The sequence below is a fragment of the Pezoporus flaviventris genome, unplaced genomic scaffold (genome assembly GCF_033815535.1).
Source record: "Pezoporus flaviventris isolate CSIRO_AGI_PZ_B2104156 unplaced genomic scaffold, CSIRO_AGI_Pfla_v1 ptg000031l, whole genome shotgun sequence".
NCBI classification, from domain to species: domain Eukaryota; kingdom Metazoa; phylum Chordata; class Aves; order Psittaciformes; family Psittacidae; genus Pezoporus; species Pezoporus flaviventris.
Genome location: NW_026892579.1, coordinates 8,425,002 through 8,449,750, shown reverse-complemented (window position 1 = coordinate 8,449,750; position 24,749 = coordinate 8,425,002). Strand labels below are relative to the sequence as shown.

The following is a 24,749-nucleotide window of genomic DNA, read 5'->3' as shown; positions in this document are numbered from 1 at the left end:
GAGCTATATGGTCACTGTTTCACGCAGTCATTAACCTATTTAATCAAGCATGCACATGCACAAGAGAGAAACTCACCACTTTTTCACTGGCATCTGCAAGGAACGCAGGTCTTTCCCAACATTTTGCTGGATGGATTACTCCAGGTGGAGGATGGGCTGAGAGCTACTCAAGCCCAAAATATGCCAGAGGTAACTGGAACATTCACCAGAATGCCTCAGCACACAGAGTTCTAACACAGGGTGCCACTGGCTCAGGGAAGGTCATTCCTGGCTGCAGCAGGAAAGTGGGTTTGCTTTACAGAGGATAAACAGGAGGAAATCCCTCTTACGCAACAAGGGCAGTTTTTTCACTGGGTCGTCTGTTCGTGCCTTGGACTGTCACATTTTGGAAAAAAGCCATCTCTTGCTCCACCTGGAGAAAACTCACAGCACAAAGCTGTGGGACTTTTGTTTCGTTTTGTCTTTTTTTTTTTAATTATCCAGGGCTCCCAGCACGGCCCTGCAGCCCTGGAAGGTGACCACCCACCCACCACAGGGCGCCCATGAGGTGGTGCCAAGATGGCCGCCAGGGCAGTTGCCATGCAAGCGTCCTCAGCCCCTGGGGTCAGCCATGTTGGGTGCAACAGCCCAGGTGAGGCACTGGGAAGGCCAATGCCACCATCGCTGTTGTACAGCGTGGGGCCTGCTGGGGGGTGTCCATGAGGCAAGGGCTTTGCAAAAGAGGATAGGATACCTCAGGGGAGCTGATCAGGCGCATTTCCATCACGCACATGGAAAACAGCCTGATATGGGTGTCAAGCACAGCCGTGTCAGAGGCCACAAGTGTGGCGGGCAACTGAGGAGCAGCATGCTCCCTTCAGCGACCTTTGTGGTGCCACTGCCCGTCCATCTGCCTATAGGTGGATGCAGAAAGGGATTTGTGGTGGTGCTGGTAAAAACATGAACCGTGACCTACAAAATAAGAGAAGGTGCTTCATAATTCAGAAAGGGTTTAGCAGCCCAGAAGAACTAAACACAGCAGGTATTTATTTACACTGTGAGGTTGCTGCCCTCTGCATGGGGCTGCCTGAGGCACTGAGGGACCCCTCAGGGTTCTTCCCTGGCATGTGCACCAAAGGAGAGGAGTGGAGACAGCTTCTGAAGTGGCCCAAAGCAACAGCAGCTCCTCCTCCCAGGAGAAAGCAGCACTATCTTTCCCTTCCTTATCTCCTGCACAAGCAAACATGTATGTTACCTTTAACTGATCTTACCTGCTTCCCACTGAGAGAAACGGATGAAAACAGCACATCTGTATATTGTGCTGCTACATCCATACACCTGTGGCAACTTAAATGTTTCCCTCATTTTTTGCTTTTCCTTTTTTTTTTCCCCACTGAAGATCTTTTGGCTCCTCACCCAAAGAGCAGAGAAGGTGAGCAAGGTAAAGGCACAGGGAGCGATGTATTTGAAAATAGGACACACACTGGATTTTTCTTCCGAGACTCCAACTAAAGATACCTGGCAAAAAAACATGGCTCAACACAGGAAAATGCCACCACATAACTGTAGTCATAGTCCATAGTCCTGAAGGAGATACAGTGAAAAGAGAACACACACTAGCTTCTATAGCAGGATTGATAACTCTTTGTACTTCCAAGGCATTATGAGGATACAGTAAACTTTATTACTATATTACCATCTTCTCTATATAGAACTGCCTGAGAAATAAAATGGGATGAGAGAGAGAACTGGAAAAAGGGTGAAAGTTGTTCTTCGAGATAAAGACAGTTTAATAGGATGAAAAGGAAGGGTTAATAATGATTCAGTGATGCCCAGCCAGTCCCTGAGCAGTGGGCAACCACCTTCCGGCCAACTTCCCCCAGGTTTTTTGTTCAGCATGACACCATATGGTTTGGAATATCCCTCTGGTCAGTTGGGGTCAGTTGTCCTGGCTGGGTCCCTTCCTAACTTCTTGTGCACCCCCAGCCTGCTTGCTGGCAAAGGCAGCATGAGAAGCTGAGAAGTCCTTGACTTAGTGTAAGCAATGCCCAGCGTCAACTAAAACATCCCTGTGTTATCAATCTTATTCCCATCCTAAATCCAAAACACAGTGCTATACCAGCTATTAGGAAGAATGTTAACTTTATCTCAGCTGAAACCAGGACAATAATGGTAAATACTAAACAATACTAAATGCTACCTATAATTTTCTGCCTTGTTGGAGCTGGACTAATTTTCCACCAGATGACCATGGAAACAGCTTTAATAGAAGCTGCAGTGAAAAGCTGGACTGGGGAGAAAACTCTTCCCTGTGCTCTTGAAGGATGCATCCTGCCTTCACTTTCAGGGCTGAGATACCTCTGTCAATCATGGAAACCACAGGAAAGGCTCTAAAGAGACAGAGGACAAACCTCAACTGGTGCAGGACTGCAAAACAGCACCAGTCACTGTTCAAGAGATAGGGAAGGGGCTGATGATTTGTGTCCTCCTCAGCAACCCACAGCCCCTTCTCACCTGCAAGGCCAGTTTTGGGTTTCTGGGTTGGGTTAGTTTAGTGGAGACTTGGGTGGAAAGGTGGGTAGTTTGGGCTCTTCCTTACCTCTCTTGGCAGAACCCTGCTTGTATCCAGAGCAGCCTGTCCCAGGTGTGGCTGGAACCTGTGGGCACAGTTTAGCCAGCCTTTGCAGTGTTTTTCATGTAGCTTTGAGTTTACAGGGCGAAGAATTGTGGCTGTTATGGGGCAAGAGTGCCCCATAGCACTAGTGTCTCACTAGTGCAGGGTATGCTCAGGGCCAGGTTTTGGCTGTGCTGCCATTTAATCCTCTCCCTGTTTTGGCCTCCAGGCCCTGCTAATGTAGCATGGTCATTTCCTTCCCTGTTGCTTTGAATGTTGCTCAAGGAGGTAAACTTTTCCTTGCCTCCCTGGAAGCAAACTTGAAGAGAGTGCTTGCCCAAGTTCCCTGATCCAGCAGTTTATTCACTTTCTGGTATCTCCCTGAGCAACTTCCCGGCCCTCTGGACAGTGTCCCTCAGTGTTAGGCAGGACTGAACTTGCCCTGATTCAAGGCCTCATTCAAGAAGGAACTGTGCCATGGATGTGCTGGGCCCATGGGGAACAAAAAGCAGAAAGCACTGGGGTCCCAGTGACACAAGTATGGTATAGGAACGAGACAAGTTACCATGAAGAGGAGTCACCCATGGCTTAGGACAGAAGGATGGAAGAATGAAGTATGAAGTGCACAAGGACAGGAACAGAGTGTCTGGGGCTGGGCTGAGCACCACATCCCCACAGATCACAACCAGCAAGGGATAAGTCAGTTGTGCATTAACAACTCACACCAGTGGCAAGGATGAGAAAGCAGTGACAGGGACATCCAAGCGCTGGTACAAGCACCTCAGCAACAGCCGGCCCTCCTCTCTGGTGCCGTCACTCACGTCGGCTTGCATCCGCAGGAGAGATGCTCTTCCCTCCCTTCCCAGACACCCACCTCTCGCCGCCCTTAAGCTGCTCTGCCAGCTCCCACCTCACAGTTTTCCCCAGGAGTAGGAGAGCTCGGAAGCCCCTTGGTGAAACCAGAGCTGCTGAGTTTGGAAGGGGTTCCACCTGTGGCGCCTCACCGCCCCCCTGGCAGCGCTGTGGGACACTCGGTGTCGGGATGCCGGGAATCAGCCCAACCCTGCGGGGCAGGCGGGGCCCGGTGCGGGGGGCGGGAGGCGTGACCCCAGCTGCGGAAGCGCTCCTTGCCCGGCCGCTGTGCAACAGGTTTCGGCCGCAGGGCCGGGTGGGCTGGAGGGTGGCAGGCAGAGGCAGTTCCAGCTCCGGAGTTTATCGAGGCAGAAGCAGGGCACAACTCCCCGCGCCTCCCGAGGGCGAGCACAGCCGTCCCGAACTCTTCCCTGCACCCTCCCGCCGTGCGCACTCAGGAGCCAGCCTAGCCAAGCTCCCGCCATGCCAGCTGCCGTGTCACGCCGCAGGAACGGGGTCCGGCCGCCCGGCGGGAAGGCTGGCAGCCTGGATCGGCACGACTCTGCACGGCGTGGGTCGGCTCTGCTGGCATCCCCTTCCCGCTCCCCTACAGCCGCCAGCATAGCCGCTGCCCGGGCTGGGGCAAAGGCAGCGCAGGGGAGAACAGCAGGCTGGTCCCACCTCGCCAGGGCAAAATGGGAAAGAAACGGGATCTTGATCCGTGCTTTCTGTTTTTCTTTTGTCTCCTCTTTTTTTTTTCTTTTATTTCTCCTTCTTTTTTCCTTTTCTTTTTTCTTTTTTTTTGGGGGGGGGGGGGCGGCGGTGGGAGAGGTTGTCCCTTCCTATGACAGCGAGGGTACAAGGCGAGGGAGGAGGCGGGCTCGCCTCGGCGGCCGCCGTGTCCTGTGCGAAAGGCGCTCGGGGGTTCATTAATATCATTAGCATGTAACCCCCTCCCCGTGCCCGCGCGGGGTGACGTCACGCGGCGGCGGGAGCTGGAGGGAAGCAAGGGGGGCTCAGTGGGAGAGGGGCGTCCCCTCCCCGCACCGCCGCTGTCACTGCCTCTGCAGCTATTATAGGGGCCGAAGCCTGGAGCTCAAAGCGCAAAGTCAGCCAGTGTAATGAACTTCTGGAAACCTTTCCCTTTTTATACCATTCAGTTTCTGAGAGGCAGAGACAGCCTCCTCTGACGCCTTTTCCCCCCTTCCATTCTTTTTTCCAGGCTCTGATCTCCCTGTTCGCTGCACCCAGGCGCTCGGCGCGGAGCCCCGCTCCCCATCCCACCTTCTCCTTCGCCTCATTGTTGTCCCTGGCTGCTGCGGCTCCCGCTCGTCTTCCAGGAGCCCGGCAGCGAGCCCGCCCGCATTCCCCGCACCTTCCGAGGTCCCAAGAGCAGCTGCTCGCAGGGGCGAGCACCGGCTTTGGGCCATTTCGTTGCTTTTCCTTTTTCTTTCTTTTTTTTTTTTTTTTTTCTTTCATTTTGGCTCCTTCCCCCCCACTGTTTTGCCGCCTTCCCGCAGCGTGCCCCCATCCCTCGGAGGAGCGGGGCAGCGGCGAAGATGCGCCGGTCCCCTCGGCGGAGCCAGCAGTGAGCGCCCGAGGGAGGCACCTGCCCCGCGGAGCCGCCGCTGCCGCCGAGCCGGCGGGCAGGGAGGGGGGAAGAACACGGGGGGGGACACACGGACAGCGGCCTCGCCCCGGCACCGACACTTCGCCCTGAGTTTAACGACTCCGGGGCCTTCGAGCATGAGCAAGCCGGCGGGATCAACAAGTGGGTAATAACGCGGTGGAGGCTTCGAGCAGCCTTTCCCAGACCGGCTGCAGCTTGGCCTGGGGGGCGGGAGATGGAGGGAAGGGAGAGGCGGGGGATGTGTGTGTGTGTTGTAGTTTGGGTTCTCACTCCCTCCCCATAAAAAAAGTGTGTATTTCCATCCGGAGTGGCAATATACCGGCTCGGAGTTGTCCCGATGGAGTTTGAAGGCCCGGGGATTACAAAAAGCCGCTTTCCCGCGGCCCGGCCCTGCTTTCCGCGGCGGGACCAGGAGCAGCGAGCCCCGGGAAAGGCAGCGGGGATGGGGTTTGTCCTGCCGGGGTGCGGGCGGTTTGTTCGCGGGTCTCCGGTACTGGAACGGAGGGAAGAAGGTTTGGGTTTAAAGGGCGTTATGGAGTTGAAACGTGCTGTTTTTCTTACGGACTTTATGCAGTCTTCTGCGGCACAATAATTTCTTTTTAAGAGTTTGAAACTCTGGTCACTCAATTACACGGGATCACGTAAGCAGCTCTATGGAAGGAGGATTTAAATGCAATACTTTGCGCACCATTTCCAGTTACAACAAATAATCCTGCAACGGGGAAAGCAGAAACAAAAGTCACATTTTTGTTAATCCTAAATCCATACACCTCATAACTAGGGAATTTAAAGCATGACTAACCGCTCTTGCAGAATGGCTCAATCCGCATAATCCCAATGGGACTTTCGGAGTTTGTAATATGGATGGAGTCAGTAACAAAGGGGGGGGAAATACCCAATCCAATTTAATGTCTGACAAGTGATGGATCGGACAGATATTTCCTCCGCGCTCCGGCCGGCTCCAGGGCTTGCGGAGCGGCGGAAAAACGGAAGCAGAGCCGGGAGGGACCGGCCGCTGTACCTGCCGCCGGCCTCCTCCCGGCCCTGCGGCCTTCTCCACACCGCTGCTCTCCGTTATCTTGACCCGGGCCCGCCCTTTGTCCACGGGGGCCTGGATCCGGCGTGTGTGTGTGTGTGTGAGAGTCGAATCCCGCGGCGGAGGGGCCGAGGGCAGGCGGGGGCCGCGGCTTGGAGGAGGCGGACAGGCGGCGCGGAGACCGCAGGGCCCGGGGCTGCGGCCGGGCAGCCGTTTCGGTGTGGGTTGGATTGCCGTTCCCCCCCGTGGGGCTGAGCGAGGAGTTTTCCGAGCAAAGCCCCCGAGAGGGAAAAAAATAATAATAACGAAACGAGTAACGGGGTGCGGTGGAGGTAAGAACCGGTGGAGGGGAAGGGACAGAGGCGGCCGAGGCTGCTTCTCGCCGCCTGCGCTGCCGGACTGCCCGGTAAGTGAGAAGGGAGCCGGTACAGGATCAGGCCCCTGAACAGCCGCGTCTGGACGTTGTCGGGTGCCCGGACAGAGATCTGAGTGACGGGGCAGGAAGGGCCTGGGGGCTTCGTCCCCAGAGGATGGAGGAGCTTCTGCCGGAGACAGGCAGGGCAGAAATTCCGCAACGCTGGACCGCGCTACACGGCGCTGCGCGACCCCGGCCTCTGCCGCCGCTTTCACTGCTTATTCTGAACCCCTGCAGGCGCCGGGCACCCGCCCGAAAGGGATCCCCAGGCCGGACCAGGCCAGGCTCCGCGGGGAAGGGGACAAGAGGGGCCTGACCCGGGCCGGGGCCCGAGTCCAGCCGGCCTCGGCAGCGCATACAAAAGTCCTGCTCGCTGTCCAGGGGCCTGGGCGCCCGTCTCGGAGGTCCCGGGAGGTTCCGGGGGGCTCCCAGGCAAGGGGTCTCCAGCCCAGCCTTTCTGCGCGCCGGTGGCCTCCTGTCGATGTTGTCTGCGACGTCTGCTTGGGTGGTAACAAGACCCCGTCCCACCGTCCACAGAGCCCAAAGTAACTTCTTTCAACAGCCTCTGATGGTAATTACAGTAATAGGGGCTGCCATATATCCTTTAAGCAATTATGACACACAAAAAAAGCCCCCAAGGACCCCCTGTCGTGGGATGTTCAAAACGGTTTCCCAGCTGAACAGAAATCCCATTTTCTTAGTGCTAAACTTCTGAGACGAAGCTGTACCTCGGGGAACCAGAGCACTTTTAAACAGAGTTCACCGGTTATCTCATGACCCCGTGTCAAGCTTACATTTTTCTCCTCCCACACCCCCTGCCCTGCCTGTTCCCCGTCTACTTGTTCCATATTTTGCCCTCTACGAAAGTTTTCTCATAACAGGCTCCGTGGGGCGCGTAGGGGTGCAGAACGGGGCAGGGATTGCGGCGGGACGGGGCGGCCCGGCTCCAGCCGCTCCCGCCAGCCTTGTCGGTGCTTCCGTGTCCCCCCTTCCCCGTCCTCCGGCTCCTGGGGGGCCACGGAACCTATCGGACAGGCCGCGCCTCTCCGACCGCTGGAAACGTGCTTGTTTGAGTTTGGCAAGGTGCTCCAGGTGCGCGGGTTTTGTGGACTTGTAAGGAGTACACGGAACTGATGTTCACATACATGGTGTGGATATGGACCTATATAATGCATATGATTTTTTTTTTTAAAGCGACTTTCAAACTTAAAATCCGTCTGGGGAAAAGTGGTTTGGAAAACTAACCCAAGTTTCTCTCCTCCCCGCTCCCCGCTTTTAGCGTCGAGGGAGCCGAGCCGGCTGCCCCGTGCCGCAGGCCGGCCGGAGGAGCGGGGATCCCCGGCTCTGCCCGGTTCCAGGGACGGCGGACCCCTGGCCCACCCGCTGCTGAGGGAAGGCGGGAGAGGGGGGGTCCCCGGTGCCTGTAGCGGCGGCGGGCCGCAGTGCTCGGGGGGCAGAGCGGGGCTCTGCTCCGGGATGCAGCACCGCTGCACGTACCGCTTCAGTGTCTCTCCCCTGACCCCGAGCCTGCCCCTCCTCCTCCTCCTTTGTGTGCGTGCGTGTGGACCCCCTCTCTCCCCGTGGATGCTAAGGGCTGGAGAGGGAAGTCGAGCGCTTTCCTCCGTTGGCATTGTGCGATATCCGAATTCCCATGCTACACTTTTTGACGGGTCACTGGTGCCCCAATAGGCAGGTGGCAAGGAGGGCTTGTAATTACACACTCCCAGAAACCGTGCCTTGGCCTCAGCCCTCCTCACGGGCGCCTACCTGCAGCTCCAAAGCCGCGGCTTGCTAGCAGGCGGCGGGGCGGGGGGGCGGGGGCTTCCTTTGGCTGCGCTCCTTATTAATTGCGTAAAAGTTTTTTATTCTTTAACCTTTCTCAGTCCCTGCCTCTCTCCCACTTTCCCTCCCTCCCTCCGCCACCCCTCCCTCTCGCAGCTCCTAACCTAATCCCCGTCCTTCTCGCCGTGTTGTGTATAGCAGCTGTCGGGTTTCATTTAGGGGAGAAGCTGGCAGCTTGTGCTCATTGGAGGCAGTCAAACGAGTTTCAATGGGCAAAATCATTAAGTTAACACTATCTAATGTCCCTATTGTCTGCCAGCAGGCATTGTCTTAGAGCCTTAGAGTAGACATGTCTGAAAGTATCTCGGACTCCTAAATTCTCTAGGGAGCGAGAGGAGCCCCTGCGGCCTGTTTCCATCACCTCCCTCCCCCTCCCGCCCCCCCAGCAACGCTTCGCACCCCTCAGCACGCTGCCGCCTCCCCCCTTCCAGCCCTCACTCCCCGCCACCCGCAGCCGGGGCTCTTCCTGAACTACTTCGAAACAAAGATAGCGGCGCCGAGAGCTCTCCATTCGAGTTTGTAGACCAAGGTTTGGAATGAATCTCCAGTTTAAGTTCTGGTAGGAGGAAGGAAGGCTGTTTAGGGTGAAAAAGAAAGAAGAGGAGAGGAGAGGAGAGGAGAGGAGAGGAGAGGAGAGGAGAGGAGAGGAGAGGAGAGGAGAGGAGAGGAGAGGAGAGGAGAGGAGAGGAGAGGAGAGGAGGGAAGGGAAGGGAAGGGAAGGGAAGGGAAGGGAAGGGAAGGGAAGGGAAGAGGAGAGAGAAAAGAGAAGAGAAGAGAAGAGAAGAGAAGAGAAGAGAAGAGAAGAGAAGAGAAGAGAAGAGAAGAGAAGAGAAGAGAAGAGAAGAGAAGAGAAGAGAGAGAAGAGAAGGGAAGAGAAGAGAAGAAAGAGAAGAGAAGAGAAGAGAAGAGAAGAGAAGAGAAGAGAAGAGAAGAGAAGAGAAGAGAAGAGGAGAAGAGGAGAAAGAGGGAAGGAAAGGGAAAGAGTAAAAGAAAGGAAAAAGAATAAAAGAATAAGGAGAAGATAAATAGAAAGAAAAAAATAGAAAATAAGAAGTAAAAGTAAATAGAAAAGCCGGAGAAAATGGAGAAGCCGGCGAGGGTTTGGCGGGTTTCTTGACCCAGGCTGGACTCTGTGCGAGTCTCTACATTGACACTCCGAGCATTTCCAACTGCAGCCCTCCCGCCATCCCCACACCCCGGCCCGCAGCTTCGACCACGCACAAAGGCGAGGCGGAAAGTTCTGCTGCAGGTTTTGGGGTGAAGAAAATGGCACCCCTCTTCTGTGCCAGGAACAGGGCTCCTCTTGCTGAGATTGCGAGCAGGGGGAGGAGGTCACTTAGCTCCCAGGTCATTTTATTTTGTTTGGGTTTATTCCGCGCCTTCGTGCCCCGAGTGCTCTCCTGACCAGGGAAAGCACCGACTTCTGTCTGCCGAAAGCCAGAAAGCGGGGGGAACACCCTCCGCCCTCCTCCCGTCCCCTCGTGCCCCCCCCCCCCCCCCCCGCATCCCCACTTCTAGCAGGCAAGTCTGCTGCTCCCGCGGCTATAATCTTCCCTTCCAAAATGGGTCTTGGCGATTATAGAAGATCCAAATAAACGTAGCGGGGCATGAATAATGCTCATTGTAGAAAACTGACACTTGCTCAAGGAAAAGAAAGTTGGCTATAAAATCACTTCATTATTTGCTTGTACTGCGGCTCTGGGGCTAATCCCTCCGGAGGTCAGACTGCTGAGCTCTCTCCCTCTCCCCCTTCTCTGCTTTCAGGTCGCATTTTAGACATCCCTTGCAAAGTGTGTGGGGACCGCAGCTCCGGGAAGCATTACGGGGTTTACGCCTGCGATGGGTGCTCCGGTTTTTTCAAGCGGAGCATCAGGAGGAACAGGACCTATGTTTGCAAATCGGGCAATCAGGTACCTCACCGCCTGCACTTCTTACCCTGCTTTCCCCAGGACTCCGCATTGCCCCCCCCCCCCCCCCCCCCCCCGTCAGCAGGAGCACCCGCAGCGGTACGATCCAGCTGCCGCACAGCTGGATCTCCCTCCCTCCCCGGGGGGGCTTTAGGTCCGAGGCCGGTCGCTGAGTCCCCTCTCTCCGGGGAGGATGGGGGGATGAGCCAGGAGGGAGCGGGGATGGCGGCGAGGGCAGGCGTGCGGCCAGCTCACCGACTTGTTACACGAGGGAAGAGGGGCAGCCCTTCGGTAAGCCACCGCCCGTAGCCGGTCGATGGACAGCCCGCGGGTCACTCCTCTTTTTCCCCTTGCCGCTCCGGCCGCACTGATTCCCACCCTGGCCCGGATCCGCGGGGATGCGGGAATGGGGACGCGGGGAGCGGGGTGGGGGCACGATGGACCGGGACTGGGGCGCCCCGAGGGGGCGGTGCCGCCGTCGCTGTCTCGGGTGCTGAAGGCGGCCCAGCCTGCCCCGCCGCTGGGCCAAGCAGCCCGATACGGCTCGCACTGCTCGGCTCCCCCCGGCGCCCTGCCAGGGGCAGCCCCTCCGTACCCGCCGCCGCCGCCTCTGGGACGGCTGCTGGCAGAGCACGCTGGTCCCCCCGCCTGACGGCTGGCTATGTGGCAGGGAGGCTGCCCGGTGGACAAGACGCACAGGAACCAGTGCCGGGCCTGCCGGCTGAAGAAGTGCTTGGAGGTCAACATGAACAAAGACGGTACCTGCTCCCCCTCCCCCGGGGCCGGGGCGGCGGGGAGGCAGGAGGGAGACGAGCCTTGCTGTGAACTGGGGAGCGGTGTGTCCCTGCGGGGTCTCCCCTTAGCTCCCCGGGCCCCTAATAATCCTCTCCCTCCCCTTGCCATGCCGCAGCAGCCTGTTTCTCCCAGACGCTCCCCGGGTGGGGGTATGGGACTGGCCCCAAAAACCTGCCAAGAGGGAGAGAAGCCCAGTGGAGCAGTGTGGGGTACTCGGTGTGTGACCCTGCAGTGACCCCCTTGCCTCTTCTTGGTACCTGCAGCAGTGCAGCACGAGCGGGGCCCCCGGACATCAACAATACGGAAGCAGGTGGCTCTCTACTTCCGCGGGCACAAGGAGGAGAGCAGCAGCGCTCCGCATTTCCCTGCTGCCGCCCTGCCAGCACCTGCCTTCTTCACCACTGTCTCCCAGTTGGAGCCACATGGCCTGGAGCTGGCTGCCGTTGCTGGCACACCAGAGAGGCAGGCTCTGGTGGGCCTGGCGCAGCCCACCCCAAAGGTCAGCCACTGCCCTGGTCCCTGGTGGACCTGCAGGCCTCACTGCCAGGGTGCCTGCAGCCCATCTGCTCTTTCCTGTCTCCGGGGTAGGCATGGCAAAATGTTGTGGGGTTACTCTTTTGTTATGTCCTTAAAAGTTTGAAGATATGGGGTACAAGGGCTAAGAGGCTCTCTGCAGAAGGAATATGCAGAAGGACTGACTGATAGCCTGCTCCATACAAAACCTGCTTCTCCTACATCCTTACACCTTCATGGTTGCAGGAGTGCTATCCCTGCCTGGAGTGGTCCATTCATAAGCCAGTTTTAATGCTTGATTTATGAGGAATGCAGTCACTGAGTTTTCTTAGTAAAATGCCCATCTCCACAGTGGTGTAGTCCAGAAGGTACTATCTGTAGCAACCAAAGCCTGCAGCTTGTCCACACAGGCATCATCATGTCTAAGTTGTCTCTGTGCTTTTGGGCTGTAACATTTCCTAAGTAGCCCAGTGGAAGCACTGCTGTGGCCTCAGCTGCATAGGTGATAAAGTGATGTTTATCATTAAGTAATTTGCAATAATATTTTGTGTATTTACAGCACTTAGAAAACTGTAGAAGAGACTGCTTAACTAGTTCTGCATTTTCAGAGTAGCTTGGCAGAATCCGTCATGAACATGATCACAGTGTATAGTTTTATATCGTAATTTTGGAAAATACCGAATGAGAAATTATTTAGCAAGAAAACAGAGCACATGTCACTCCATTCCAGCCCTACAAAACCTTTAGGTAGTTATGCTTAGCTCTACACATCTGCTTACTGCCTATTGCAGTCAGGGAGCTAGATGAAGGTTAAGGCTAAACAAGTGGTTACTGTTTTGCTGAGCAAAGGCAGGAGTGCTAAATCAGCTTCTGAAGCAAAGGTTACAAAACACAAACTCTAATCAAATGTGTAGCCTTTTAATTCTATTAGGGGTGCTACTGTGTAACAGGGTAAAGGATGACGTCACATTTTGGTAATTCTCCCCCCTCCCTCCCCGCCCCTCCTCCTCCCTGATGTAATAATTTAATTCTCCTTTCCACCTCCTCTGGAGAACTGTTTCTGTAGTACAGTTCATGCACACGGATGCGCAGCAGAGAGCATTTGGGGTGAGCCCGCTGAAAGCAATGCCCTCTGCTTGCAGAAGAAGAGAGTGCACACTCTGTATTGGGCATGAGCATGATGCGCTGAACGGCAGCTGTAGGGGAGAGGAAGATGAGGCTGCCTTGGTGACACTGTATGAAGTTCCTTTATTTTCTTTTTGACGTTAGTACCCCCATGAAGTCAATGGTACCCCTATGTATCTCTATGAAGTGGCCACCGAATCCGTCTGTGAGTCAGCAGCCAGACTTCTGTTCATGAGCATCAAGTGGGCCAAGAGTGTCCCAGCCTTCTCCACCTTGTCCTTACAAGACCAGGTAAGACACCTGCGGTGTGAGAAGCATTGGCTTGGCCTGCCTGTTAAAGAAGGCTCAGAGCTCAGACTGGATCCTGAGCCTTCAGCCCTAGACCTTTAAATCCTTAATGGACATCAGAAGTTCTGAAGTTTAGGGCAGAGTTCTGGTCTGTCCCTGAAAACCAGGCAGTGATTTAGAAACAGCTTTCCTCCAACTTTCATTCCATGAAGCAAATGAAAATCAAGCCGGAAAAAAAAACAACAAACAACCCCCAAACAAACAAACAAAAAACCCCAAACAAACAAAAAAACCCAAACAAACAAAAAAAAAAACACCAAACCCAAACAACTAATATAAAGCATATATTATGGGAGGACAAATTCTAGAGGAAAAGTCACCAGGCTATGACAGTCAGGGAGTGACTGAGGTGATTTCTGAGGACCAGTCCTTTCCTCCCCTCTCCTTTCCTCTCCTTTCCTCTCCTCTCCCCTCCCCTCCTCTCTTCCTGTTTACGTAGCCAACATTTTTTCCTTATTCATGTCGGCTTTAGTGAACTTAAAATTACCCCAATATGGTGGAAGCAGAATTTGGCCACCCCCCAGTATTTTTCACCATTAATTAAAATCACCCCTAATTTGTCTTGTTTTCCTCTATGACAATTTGCCTTTGCTTTGAGTAAATCGTATGTGAACCATACGAGCTGAAGCAATTTCTTAATGACTTGATTCTTGATGAAGACACAGTGTGCTTTGTATAATGCATTGATTTTTTAAAAAAGTAATCAGATGATTATAAACTGGAAGGGGGAAAATCTACACAAAGCTCCAATCATAAAAGACACCTAATACTTTGATATGATTGAGCTAATTTCCCTAAATGGTAACGAGAAACGTTGTGCCTTAGATGTTACGTAGCAGTCTTCAGAGGAACTAGTTCCTTTCTGTAGATGCATGTTGCGAGGATTGCAGTTGATATGCAAATACACATTTTGAACTGAAAGAAAAGAGCTTCTTAGGAAACCAGTAGTGTTTTCTACCTAAAGGTAAATCATGATGGTCCGAACGCACTATAAAGCTGAGGTACATTGAAATGTTCTCTTCCTAGCACCAGCCCCGTGGTTTGAAATCCTTGCCGTGAAATCAGTCAAAGGGGGTCGCTGTTCAGCTCTGGCTGCAGCGAGAGCATGGGAGGAGCAATGAGGTAGACCCCAGGAGGCTACACATGCCGGTAGCAAGGCAGCAGGCCCGGGGCGGCTGTCTTCTGCAGCCACCACTCCTGTGGAGCACCGGGTCTATCATATCTAGCAACCAAAGAAACAGGCCCAAATATCAGGGACAAGCAGCATGTGTGCCACTTCAGCAAAAGCCTCAGTACACCGGAAGGAGCCAGGTCTGTCTTTAGGCCAGTGACGTTCACAGGAGGCTCCTAAGGCTTTATTTTAAGTAATATGGATATGTTTCCCACAAGGTCATTGTCTCTGTTAGTGTGCAGAGGAGGGGGCAGCAGGATTTGGGGGCAAAGGAAGTCTCCATTGCACATGATTAAGCGTGCCTCAGATAGCACACCCTGCATATCCACCATACATGCCAGAGTGCTTCCATTATCTTTAAATAACCTGCTGCCTCTTTCACTCATATCAGGGACTAATGTTAGTGAATTACACATTAAAATCTCAGCCTTTCCTTAACATCACGTTGACTTGCTGTACCTCACTGCAAGCCAGCTTCCTCAAAACTCAGAGCTGCTCAGCTCCAAAGCTTTGACTGAACCTCTTTCTGCATGATTCCCTTGTCATCTTTAGGAGAGCTGCAGAAGAAATAACTCTGATTTTAATAATCACCATATTTCATCAATAATCAGTTGATTTTTATAATCATGCCATTGCATTATTTAATGTGACAATGGCCCAGCTGTAAATGTCTGCATTTCTCTTTTTGTATCCCTGACATTTGCCTGAGAAGAGTCTAAAACCCTTTCCTGGATTTTGCTTTTGTTTGTGCTCTTCCAAAAAGGCAAGTGCATTGTGACTCCAGGACTCTGTGAGAGTTTCATCTTGAAGGCAAGGAAATAAGTAGAAACCAATTTGCTGAAAAAACACAAGTCAGAGGATTGCTGTGTCACTACCCTCAGTAAAACAGAGGCTGTCCCTTCCCCAGCTATTCCCACTGTGGATTGGAAGCCACACAACAAAATGCCACGCTTTAAGTTCTGCTGGCCTGCACACCTGCCCAGCTTGTCCATAGGACAGGTTGGCCCAATGCAAGTCACCAACAAAAGGTCTTACTTACAGGATAGGGCTGATTAAGAAGCAGAAAACAGTCCTTCAGAAAGCCTGGCATTTCTTGTTTCTTTGAAAAAGGAGGGTTGAGTATGACTTCAGCATGAATTATTTTAATTGGTGGTTTTACAGACTTATGCATAGGCATGAAGAAAGCTTTAGCTATTGGAATAGTCTCTTATTTCTAAAGTCTTCTGACTTTAAAGACTTAGTGGGAAAGAACATGTGAAACTGATATCTTCCAGGAACCACCATTCATTACCATTGTATCTGCATGGATGAATGACAAAAAAAGTTTTACAAAAGCAAATGAAAGGCTGTTGAATCATTTCCTATGTCATGCAGAAAACTGCACATCCATCAGGCAGGATTATCCAGAGGAGGGGCTGGGTTTGCAGGCTGCAGCAGTTGGGAGACTCAGAAGCTGGTTCAGCTGCTCTCAGAACGGAGCTGAGATGGGCACAGCACCCCAGGCACCCCCATGCCACTCCCCATCTCATACAATGACCTGGGCAGCTTCCAGTACTGTAAACTCCTTAATTATTTCAAACAGTAATTGCATGCAGAGTCAGAAGTACTTTCCTGTCATAGTTTGCTTAGTCAGGTTATGTACCAGTTCTGCACAGCACACAGTACAAAAAGCCTGCAGTGACAGAGAGCAGAGACTCTGAGAGGTCTTCCATTCTGATAGGAACAGGGTAGTTTAAAGCTCATAACACTGTTAAGAGTTGGCACATAGATAAAGGATTCACTTTTACTGCATGCGTTCTGTATCTATTACTTTCACGTATGATTCCAAGGAAATAATAATTCATTTTTACAACCTATTTATTTACCTTGTTCTTCCTTGCAGACTCTTTATAGACTTAAAATACCCTCCTTCCTATTTTCCTAAGAAGCTAAGCTGCTGATACTTTCAGGACCATACCAATATTAACTCTTGTCATTTGGTTTTTTTTTTGCTGCATTAGTTTTGGGCAATCTGTTTTCATTGCACGGAGCCACCAGATGATACCTCCTGATTCCATTACAGTTCTCCAAATCTCTCCCACCCTACTGAGAGACATGAGGTCCCAGCAATGTGTACGCACCACAGCATGTCCTTTAGGCCATAAACTTCAGCTGAACTAGAAACCCTATATACCCCTCTTAAGACTTGTCCTGGGCCAATAATCCACAGATGCCCTCAAGACTAAACATGGCTGTTCTGGCTTTGCCAGTCTGTATCACCAGTCTTATCTCCTCTTCAGATGCATCACTGCTTCTCCACAGAAATCAAAGGCAATGCCTCTGAACGGAGAAAAACACATCCTCCACACAACCAGGCAATGCGCAAAAATTGCAGAGAACTAGCAATGCTGTCAGCATAGGTGCTTGGATACTCAGTTCCCTGATAGGAAAAGCTCTTAGTGCCTGGAATTTCTGAGTGATTTTAAGCAAAAAGCAGGAAAACAGGTGACATATGAAACTGAATGTGTGTCCAGATGCTGTGCTTTAAAGAGCTAAAGACTTAGTAAGGAAGGGGTTAAAGATACGCTTGTGCTATAAGGCAGTGCTCCTTATAGAGTGATGTAATTTCAGGATGTTGTCCAGGCTTTTCTTTACAAATCTTGTCTTCCTGAGGGAAAGGAGGGTAATCCCTAGAGGGTAATAGGAGAGCACTGTCCAGCTTGTCCTAGTACAGCTGTATGTGTGAGGAGGAGAGAGCCCACTCTGTGCTGAGAAACACAGGTGAGCGCTCGTGCTATGAGCAAGCTCACTGTGGCGGGAGTTCTCACTCTCTCCTTCTCCCTTTTGGTCCACAACACAGTGCACACTGAGCCAACTTTCAGTGGTTTGCTACAATGCAGAATTATTTCTAGACACCTTCTCAGAAAGCTAAGAGAAGAGCTAACGAATGCTGTGGGATAGATAAATACCATGACAGGCATTTAAAGTAGCTTTTAAAATAACAGAAATTTACATATTTAAATTGTCTATAAATCTATAAATTATACACTATGTTATATTGTACATCTATTGTATGACAGCTGATGCTTTTGGAAGATGCTTGGAGAGAACTGTTTGTTCTAGGAATAGCACAATGGGCCATTCCAGTTGATGCTAACACTCTACTGGCTGTATCTGGTAAGAATTGCACGATTTAATGACTTTGTTACAAAAATTACCATAAAAATACATTACTGAAAAAAGAACAACATGTAAAGAATAACAAATTCCTACAGAACAATAGAGCATACCTGTCATTTATAAATCTATATTTAAATGCAAATAATGTTGTTTTGTTGTATTCATGACTGCTTGCATTGTCATTTAAATGCAAATTACTGTGTTTGTTATCATCCAAGAGAAGATTTTATATTAACTTTCATACAATATAGTCAGTTTACATGGAACCAGATAGACGAGTGTGACAATAGAGTGGATATTGATACAGAGGATTTTGTCAGAAATCAATATAAAATAAATGCCTTTAATATTATTTATTTCATCTCTTTCTGTTTTAGGCATGAACGGTGACAATACAGATTCTCAGAAGCTGAATAAAATTATTTCAGAAATACAGGCTTTACAGGAGGTTGTGGCTAGATTTAGACAACTTCGGCTAGATGCTACCGAATTTGCCTGTCTCAAATGCATTGTCACTTTTAAAGCTGGTAAGCAGAATCTGTTGCTCATCTGGTCTGATAACTATGAGGTTGCTACTTTAAAGCAACAATGATGCTTTAAACCAAACATAGCTTCATATCACGCAACAGTTTTCTCAGTATTGAATTCCAACAGTCAGTGTTGTATTTGGAGCACTGGGGAACTAATGGGAATGTCTAATATCCATTGATAGCACTAGCTGAACTGGTTTTGACCCATTTAAGAGTAAAGCTGAACTAGAATCATAGAAAGTTTTGGGTTGGAAGGGACCTTAAAGCTCATCCAGCCTCAACCCCCTCCTATGCACAGGGACACCTTCCATTAGACCAGGTAGCTCTAAGCCCCGTCCAGCCTGGCCTTGAACACTGCCAGGGATGGGTCAGCCACAGCTTCTCTGGGCAACCTGTGCCAGTGTCTCACCACCCTCACAGTAAAGAACTTACATCTCATTTAAATCTACCCTCTTTCAGCTTAAAGCCATTACTCCTTGCCCTGTCACTACAACCCCTTGTAAAATGTCCCTCTCCAGTAGCTAGTAACTGATCTGCTTTCCAGTGCCTACACACAGTGGTTCTGAACTGAGGAGTTTCCGAAATGCTGCCGCCATAGCAGCCCTTCAAGACGAAGCCCAGCTCACTCTGAACAGCTACATTCATACCAGGTGAGTAGTGTCTTCTCTCAATACTTATTGCAGGTGTAGGGGTAAAATCCTGCTTTCACTGTAGTGAAGGTGACATTTCCACTGACTGAAGTGGGGACTAGGCTGTTACAGCAAGTATACATTGGCTGTCAGCCTGCTGGTATTTCCTAATGAAACAGAATAATAGAAAAAGTTATGAAAGACTCTTAAGATCAAGTCCAATCATTAACCTAACATTGCAAGTCCACCACTAAACCATCTCCCCAAGCACTCCATCTACATGTCTTTTAAATCCCTCCAGAGATGGTGACTCCACCCCTTCCCTGAGTAGCCTGTTCCAGTGCTTGGCAACAGTTTTGATGAAGGAATTCTTCCTAATATCCAATCTAAACCTCCCCTGGTGCAACTTGAGGCCATTTCCTCTTGTCCTACCACTTGTTACTTGAGAGAACAGCCACCTCCTCACTACAACCTCCTTTCAGGTAGACAGCGATAAGGTACCTCAGAGCCTCCTTTTCTCCAGACTAAGCAACCCCAGTTCCCTCAGCTGTTCATCAGAGGACTTCTCCTCTAGACCCTTCACCAGCTTCATTGCTCTTCTCTGAATGCACTCCAGTACCTCAATATATTCAGATAAATTTAAAAGAGAGATCTTCCCTTGGGAAGTAATACCTGCTGTGGAACACTTTGAAGTTCAGAAGGCTACATTTTCCTTTACATTTTATTCAATTAAATACTGTTAATTGTGATGCTGAAAACCACATCTGATGGCAGTATGAGTATTTTTCACCAATGATCTCCAATCCCCATATAATTTCTACCATTTTGCAGACACAGAAATCAGGACACAAGGGAGTTAAATGGCTCTTCTAAGACACTATCCTGAGTCTGTGTTCAGGTTGAAATGAAAAACCCAGAACTTGTGAATCCCATTTTGATGCTGTAGCAGAGTGATGAAAATCATTGTTTGGGAAGAAAATATTTACCCTTGTCTCATTCAGCTGTTCTGGTTGGTTCAGGACCTGGGGGGAAAGATGCAACAGGTTTTGCAAAGCCCGTGTCTTAACTCCCTTAGCTGCAGTGGAAGTCCATGAACACTAGCACAGTGGGAGATGGAGCAATGGAAAAGATACTTTTATGCAATTTTTTTCCTTCTGCAGTTTTGACCTGTTCTCATAATAGCTCTGTCTAGCAGAAGTCCCCTTGGTATCAGAGATTAGATGGCAGCAGTCATTGAAGAACTTCTGTTTAGCCTATAGGGAATGGCCTATCATGGGGACAGAAGCAAAAATGCAAATACCATCCAGTTATGCCTCGTTGAGCAAAAAAAAAAAAAAAGTAGAGCAAAAAGAATAACTGCTGCAGAGCAACCTCTTCCTGTTCTTATGAAAGGCCTTTCCCATGAAGACTGCTCTCTAGGGTATCTGAGTGAGACAGGGCCTATTAGAGATAAAAGCCAGGGAGGAACAGTTTTGCATACCCATGGTCTCCATTCCAAGCATGGCAACTTTTCCATTGCATTTCTGTGTTGCTGGAAATACTTAGCTACTGGGCTAAACAGTACTTGTTGTAAAAGACATTCTTCTACAGGGAGAAAAGTGCAGTCCACTGACAGGACTGTTACACTGACTCCAAAGGGATAGGCTTTCAGCTTGCATTTCATTCTCAGGCTTGAATTTACCCTCCTGCCAGTGTTACAGCGGCATCAGCCCTTCGACCTCAGTGGAATTGCTCTCAACAGGACACAAGGAAGGCCAGACTGGAGAAGCAGAGTGTTTCTCCAAATGACCTTTTTCGGTCCTTCTTTTAGACAGAGCACGCACTGTAAGCAGAGGTTTGAGAATCATTGGCGTGAAGTCAGTGAAAGCACAGCTAGAATACATATCCTACGTTGTGCTAGCTTCAAAAGCTGGGGGAAAAGATGAGAAATATCCTATTACACACGCACAGTATCTGAGGATAAAATACAGCTTCTTTAACAAGAAAATTTCTTTCAAAATGTATGTAGCAACCAAAAGGGGGCAGAATGATTACCATGACAATCCAGCTAAGTTTAAATCACACTTTAAATGACAGGGTATTTATTACAGGTCAAGCTCTTCCCTGAACTGCATCAAGAACATTGTTGTTGTATGAGGGACAAGTCGGAGCAGATCTTGTCTCTGTATTGCTACCACTCTGAGGGAGTAAACAAAGGAGCTAATCAAAACTCCAAGACATTGGTCTACATTCTGCTAATCTCCATTAGGAGAGTTTTCCTCTGAATTAACCTTCTTGCTCACTTGCGTACGAACCACAGGGTTTTAGCACAGGTAGCACCCATTTGCACAATTTGTTGAATATTGGTCTTTTCTATAAAGTAAAAGATTTTCTTTGAAAAATAGACTTTAAATTGTCAATAATATTTTTCCCTCTCTCTGTCTCCCAGGTATCCCACACAACCCTGTCGTTTTGGAAAACTTTTATTGCTTTTACCAGCTTTACGTTCCATTAGCCCATCTACAATAGAAGAAGTGTTTTTCAAAAAGACCATTGGGAATGTACCAATTACAAGACTGCTTTCAGATATGTACAAATCCAGTGACATATAAATCACCTTAAAATAAAGCATCAGGATGGACAGTTTGAGAAGAACTTTAATCTATGGAGAAAAAGCCTCAACTAACAAAATCTACAGGAAGCATAAACCTGGGAATGTTTAGCCTTTAAACCCATTGACACAAAATAGATATGATTCTGCTGCTCTGAACAGAGTGATTTAGATCATGGAGAGAATGCTTTGTTCTATGGAAAAAGTGAAAGTGGTTGGAATTTGGCTGCTATTCCTGCTACTACAGGATGGAAGCAATTCAGATGCCAGTCATAGTTAACAAAGACTCCGCTATTCTCTCATTTAACTGGCAGATCTGAGACAAAATGTGAAAGAAGGTACTTTAGTTTGTTCAGTATTTGGAACCCGGTGACCAAACTTGGCTTCTGTTGTAACATGAGGTGCGGTGGCCTTCAGAATTGTTTTAAAAGTAGCCTATGTTGAGAAAATGTTTTTGATATGATAGGCAACGTTTAAGACCAGGTTACCAAAACATTGCTTCTGCTTATAATACATCATGAAGTGGCCTTCAGAACTGATTAAAAAGTAGCTTATGACAGCAGCTCCATTCATCCCTGCAAAATGAACTGGTGATCTTTGCTGCGGATATCACCACAATTTGTTTGGCTAACATCTCAAAGACAGAAGAGCATTATACACTCCCTCCCTGACCTTCCTCCCTTCTTCCACACACAGAGACATGTATTCGCAAACACACCTGAAAAGACACGAGTCAAGAAAGGAAGACTAAAACAGCAAAACCAAATACAATGGAGATGACTGCTTCAGTGACCTGCTGGCTGTCCCGTTGGCACAGTGCTGAAACCAAAGGCAATGGTGGCCAAACTCTTTGTCAATGAGATGTGCAGAGAAATGACTATTAAGAAAAAATAATCAATGGAAGGAATTTTATTTCGAAGAAATGAAGTTGTTGACTGATAAAATGCTAACAATTTCCAAAAGTCTCCAATGCCTTTTTAGAAAACTCCAGGTTCTAATTTTGAAGCCTTGTTCGCCTACACCCTCTCACACACAGTCATGTTATAAGCTGCTTATTTGATGTATAAAAAAATGTAGGAAAAAAAACATTTAAAGATAGCTGCTGTACTTTTCAAAATTTGAGTTGTTATTAGGAACTAGCACTGAGAAAAATCGGCACTCGGACTATCATAGAATGAGTAAAACTTTTCCTGTACAAAGTGGATTAACTGATTTGTGAAGTTAAAAAGTTGTACTCATTGTATTTACAAAGAATAAAAATATATTGAATTTAACTTACTTTCCACTGTTTATTTAACAATTGTCCTTCTGTTTCTGGATTAGCTTCCTCTCCTGTACCCTACTTGCCAAGAAACAGAAATATTCTCTACGAAAATGGATTGCCTTGGATGCTGCAGAGTCTCCACCATCAGAGGTTTTAAAAAGCAGGTTAGACAAACACTAAAGGATCAGATTAGGTGATCCTGCCTTGGGGCAAGCCATTTACTGTAATTCAAATATACCTTCTGCAAGGTTTTTTTCTCAGGAGCTGACACAAAGCTTTTTCTAGGACACGATACTAAGCAGATCAGAAGTCTAACCTAGTATAAGTAAGTCTTCTGTTTTGTGTTACTACAATTTTTAGTATAGGTGAATTGAACAGCTAACAAAGGCTGACGAGTACAAAAAGACTGCTTTGATTAAATGATGTTGAAAATGAACATGAGCCAGCAGTGTGCGCTCGCAGCTCAGAAAGCCAACTGTAACCTGGGCTGCATCAAAAGGAGCATGACCAGCAGGTCGAAGGAGGTGATCCTGCCCCTCTACTCTGCTCCTGTGAGACCTCACCTGGAGTATTGTGTGCAGTTCTGGTGTCCTCAAAATAAAAAGGACATGGAACTGTTGGAACAAGTCCAGAGGAGGGCCACGAGGATGATCAGGGGACTGGAGCACCTCCCGTATGAAGAGAGGCTGAGAAAGTTGGGGCTGTTCAGCCTGGAGAAGAGAAGGCTGCGTGGAGACCTCATAGCAGCCTTCCAGTATCTGAAGGGGGCCTATAGGGATGCTGAGGAGGGACTCTTCATTAGGGACTGTAGTGATAGGACAAGGGGTAATGGGTTAAAACTTAAACAGGGGAAGTTTAGGTGGGATATAAGGAGGAAATTCTTTTCTGTTAGGGTGGTGAGGCACTGGAATGGGTTGCCCAGGGAGGCTGTGAATGCTCCATCCCTAGCAGCGTTCAAGGCCAGGTTGGGCGAAGCCTTGGGTGGCATGGCAGGGGGGTTGGAACTAGATGATCTTAAGGTCCTTTCCAACCCTAACTATTCTATGATTCTATGATTAAAAACATTCTGAGGTTTTACTAAAGTGTTCATTTGTGTCATCACACCAAAGAGGTAAGCAGCTCCCAATGCACAGAACAAGTTGGCAACAGAATGGAAATATATCCTTCACGTGATAACGAGCCACACAGTAAAATGACAGGTGGAAGCGTACAGCATACATCAACGGCTCACTGGTTTTCAGTGTCAAGGAATATAGACCACAAGTGAAATCCTAGCTCCATTGACTCCAAATACAAAAATCTCATGCTTCAGAGGTCAGTTTTCACGCCAGCTCTATTCCATTGGCAGTCTGCTAGGGCTCACGTCCTACCCTTTCCAAGACAGCCAGACCATTAAGTATACAAGACTGGTCTTTTGATGAGTCAGGCGAGACAAAGCACAGGCTACAGGACCTGAAAACATCTTCTACAATAATTAGGATGGAGCACTTGTAAAAAGAACTGGACAGGGCAGAAAAATCAATTGTGGTTCTCCACTGTGTGACAATTCAGTTTATGAGCTAAAGAAGTTGAACCAGTGCTGTGCAGAACCCATGACAGAACAGTCATCAGTCATTTCAGTAAGATTCATGCTGCTGTCCCAGAGCAGCAGTAATGTCCTCTGCAGCGTGCTGTAGCCCTAGTCCTTAGATCACCCAGGCCAGAGGATGCAACACTGTACTAGCTTTCTCCCAGTTGCAAAGCAGCCAGGGCAATGCTCATCTCACCCTCTTACCTGCAGGACCTACCCCTTGCTACAGAGCAGACTCACAACCTGGGATCCCCTTGGTTGAGACACAGGTAATCTCAGGCCATGCCTTCCTCTCAGTGCTGCAGATTGCACAGAAGCTGAACCAGTTACAATACATTAGAATTAAGGTCTTTAGTTCATCTTGAAGGACTGAAGGCCAGGTAAAATCCCAGAGACCAGTGCAGACACCCAGTGTTAACCACTGAGGTTGACAGAAGTCCTCACTTTAGAAACAGCAATGTTCTGCCATCAAGCATACAGCTTTTCCCTCTTCAGCTTTTCGTGTTTTCCACAGCAAATGATAAAGACTGTGTCAGCATCTTTCAAGGAAAAGATGGGGCATATACTTTGGTTTCTGAATGAAGCTTCTCTCAGAAAAGAAGATTTGAGAAAATATCTTACTGTGTATCTAAACCTAAATAATAAAACTTGATAGGCATTTAGAACTTCTCCCCCATTTCCAAGAGTAACTCAATTTTACATGCAATTCAGTAAGCACATGGAATTTTAGCAGTGATTTTACATTACCAAAAACCTCTTGGAAAGCAAATCAGCTTTAGG

The 24,749-nt window shown here is 49.3% G+C and overlaps 1 protein-coding gene across 1 annotated transcript; it reads left to right on the top strand.

Moving 5' to 3' along the window:
* Positions 1-4,941: 4,941 nt before the first annotated feature.
* NR2E1 (nuclear receptor subfamily 2 group E member 1) lies at positions 4,942-22,409 on the top strand. The gene is made up of 9 exons (XM_061460169.1): positions 4,942-5,216; positions 10,133-10,278; positions 10,946-11,033; positions 11,334-11,569; positions 12,853-12,999; positions 17,287-17,383; positions 17,764-17,913; positions 18,461-18,566; positions 20,974-22,409. The coding sequence occupies exons 1-9, from the start codon at positions 5,192-5,194 to the stop codon at positions 21,134-21,136; spliced, it is 1,158 nt and encodes a 385-aa protein (XP_061316153.1). The 5' UTR covers positions 4,942-5,191; the 3' UTR covers positions 21,137-22,409.
* Positions 22,410-24,749: the final 2,340 nt, after the last annotated feature.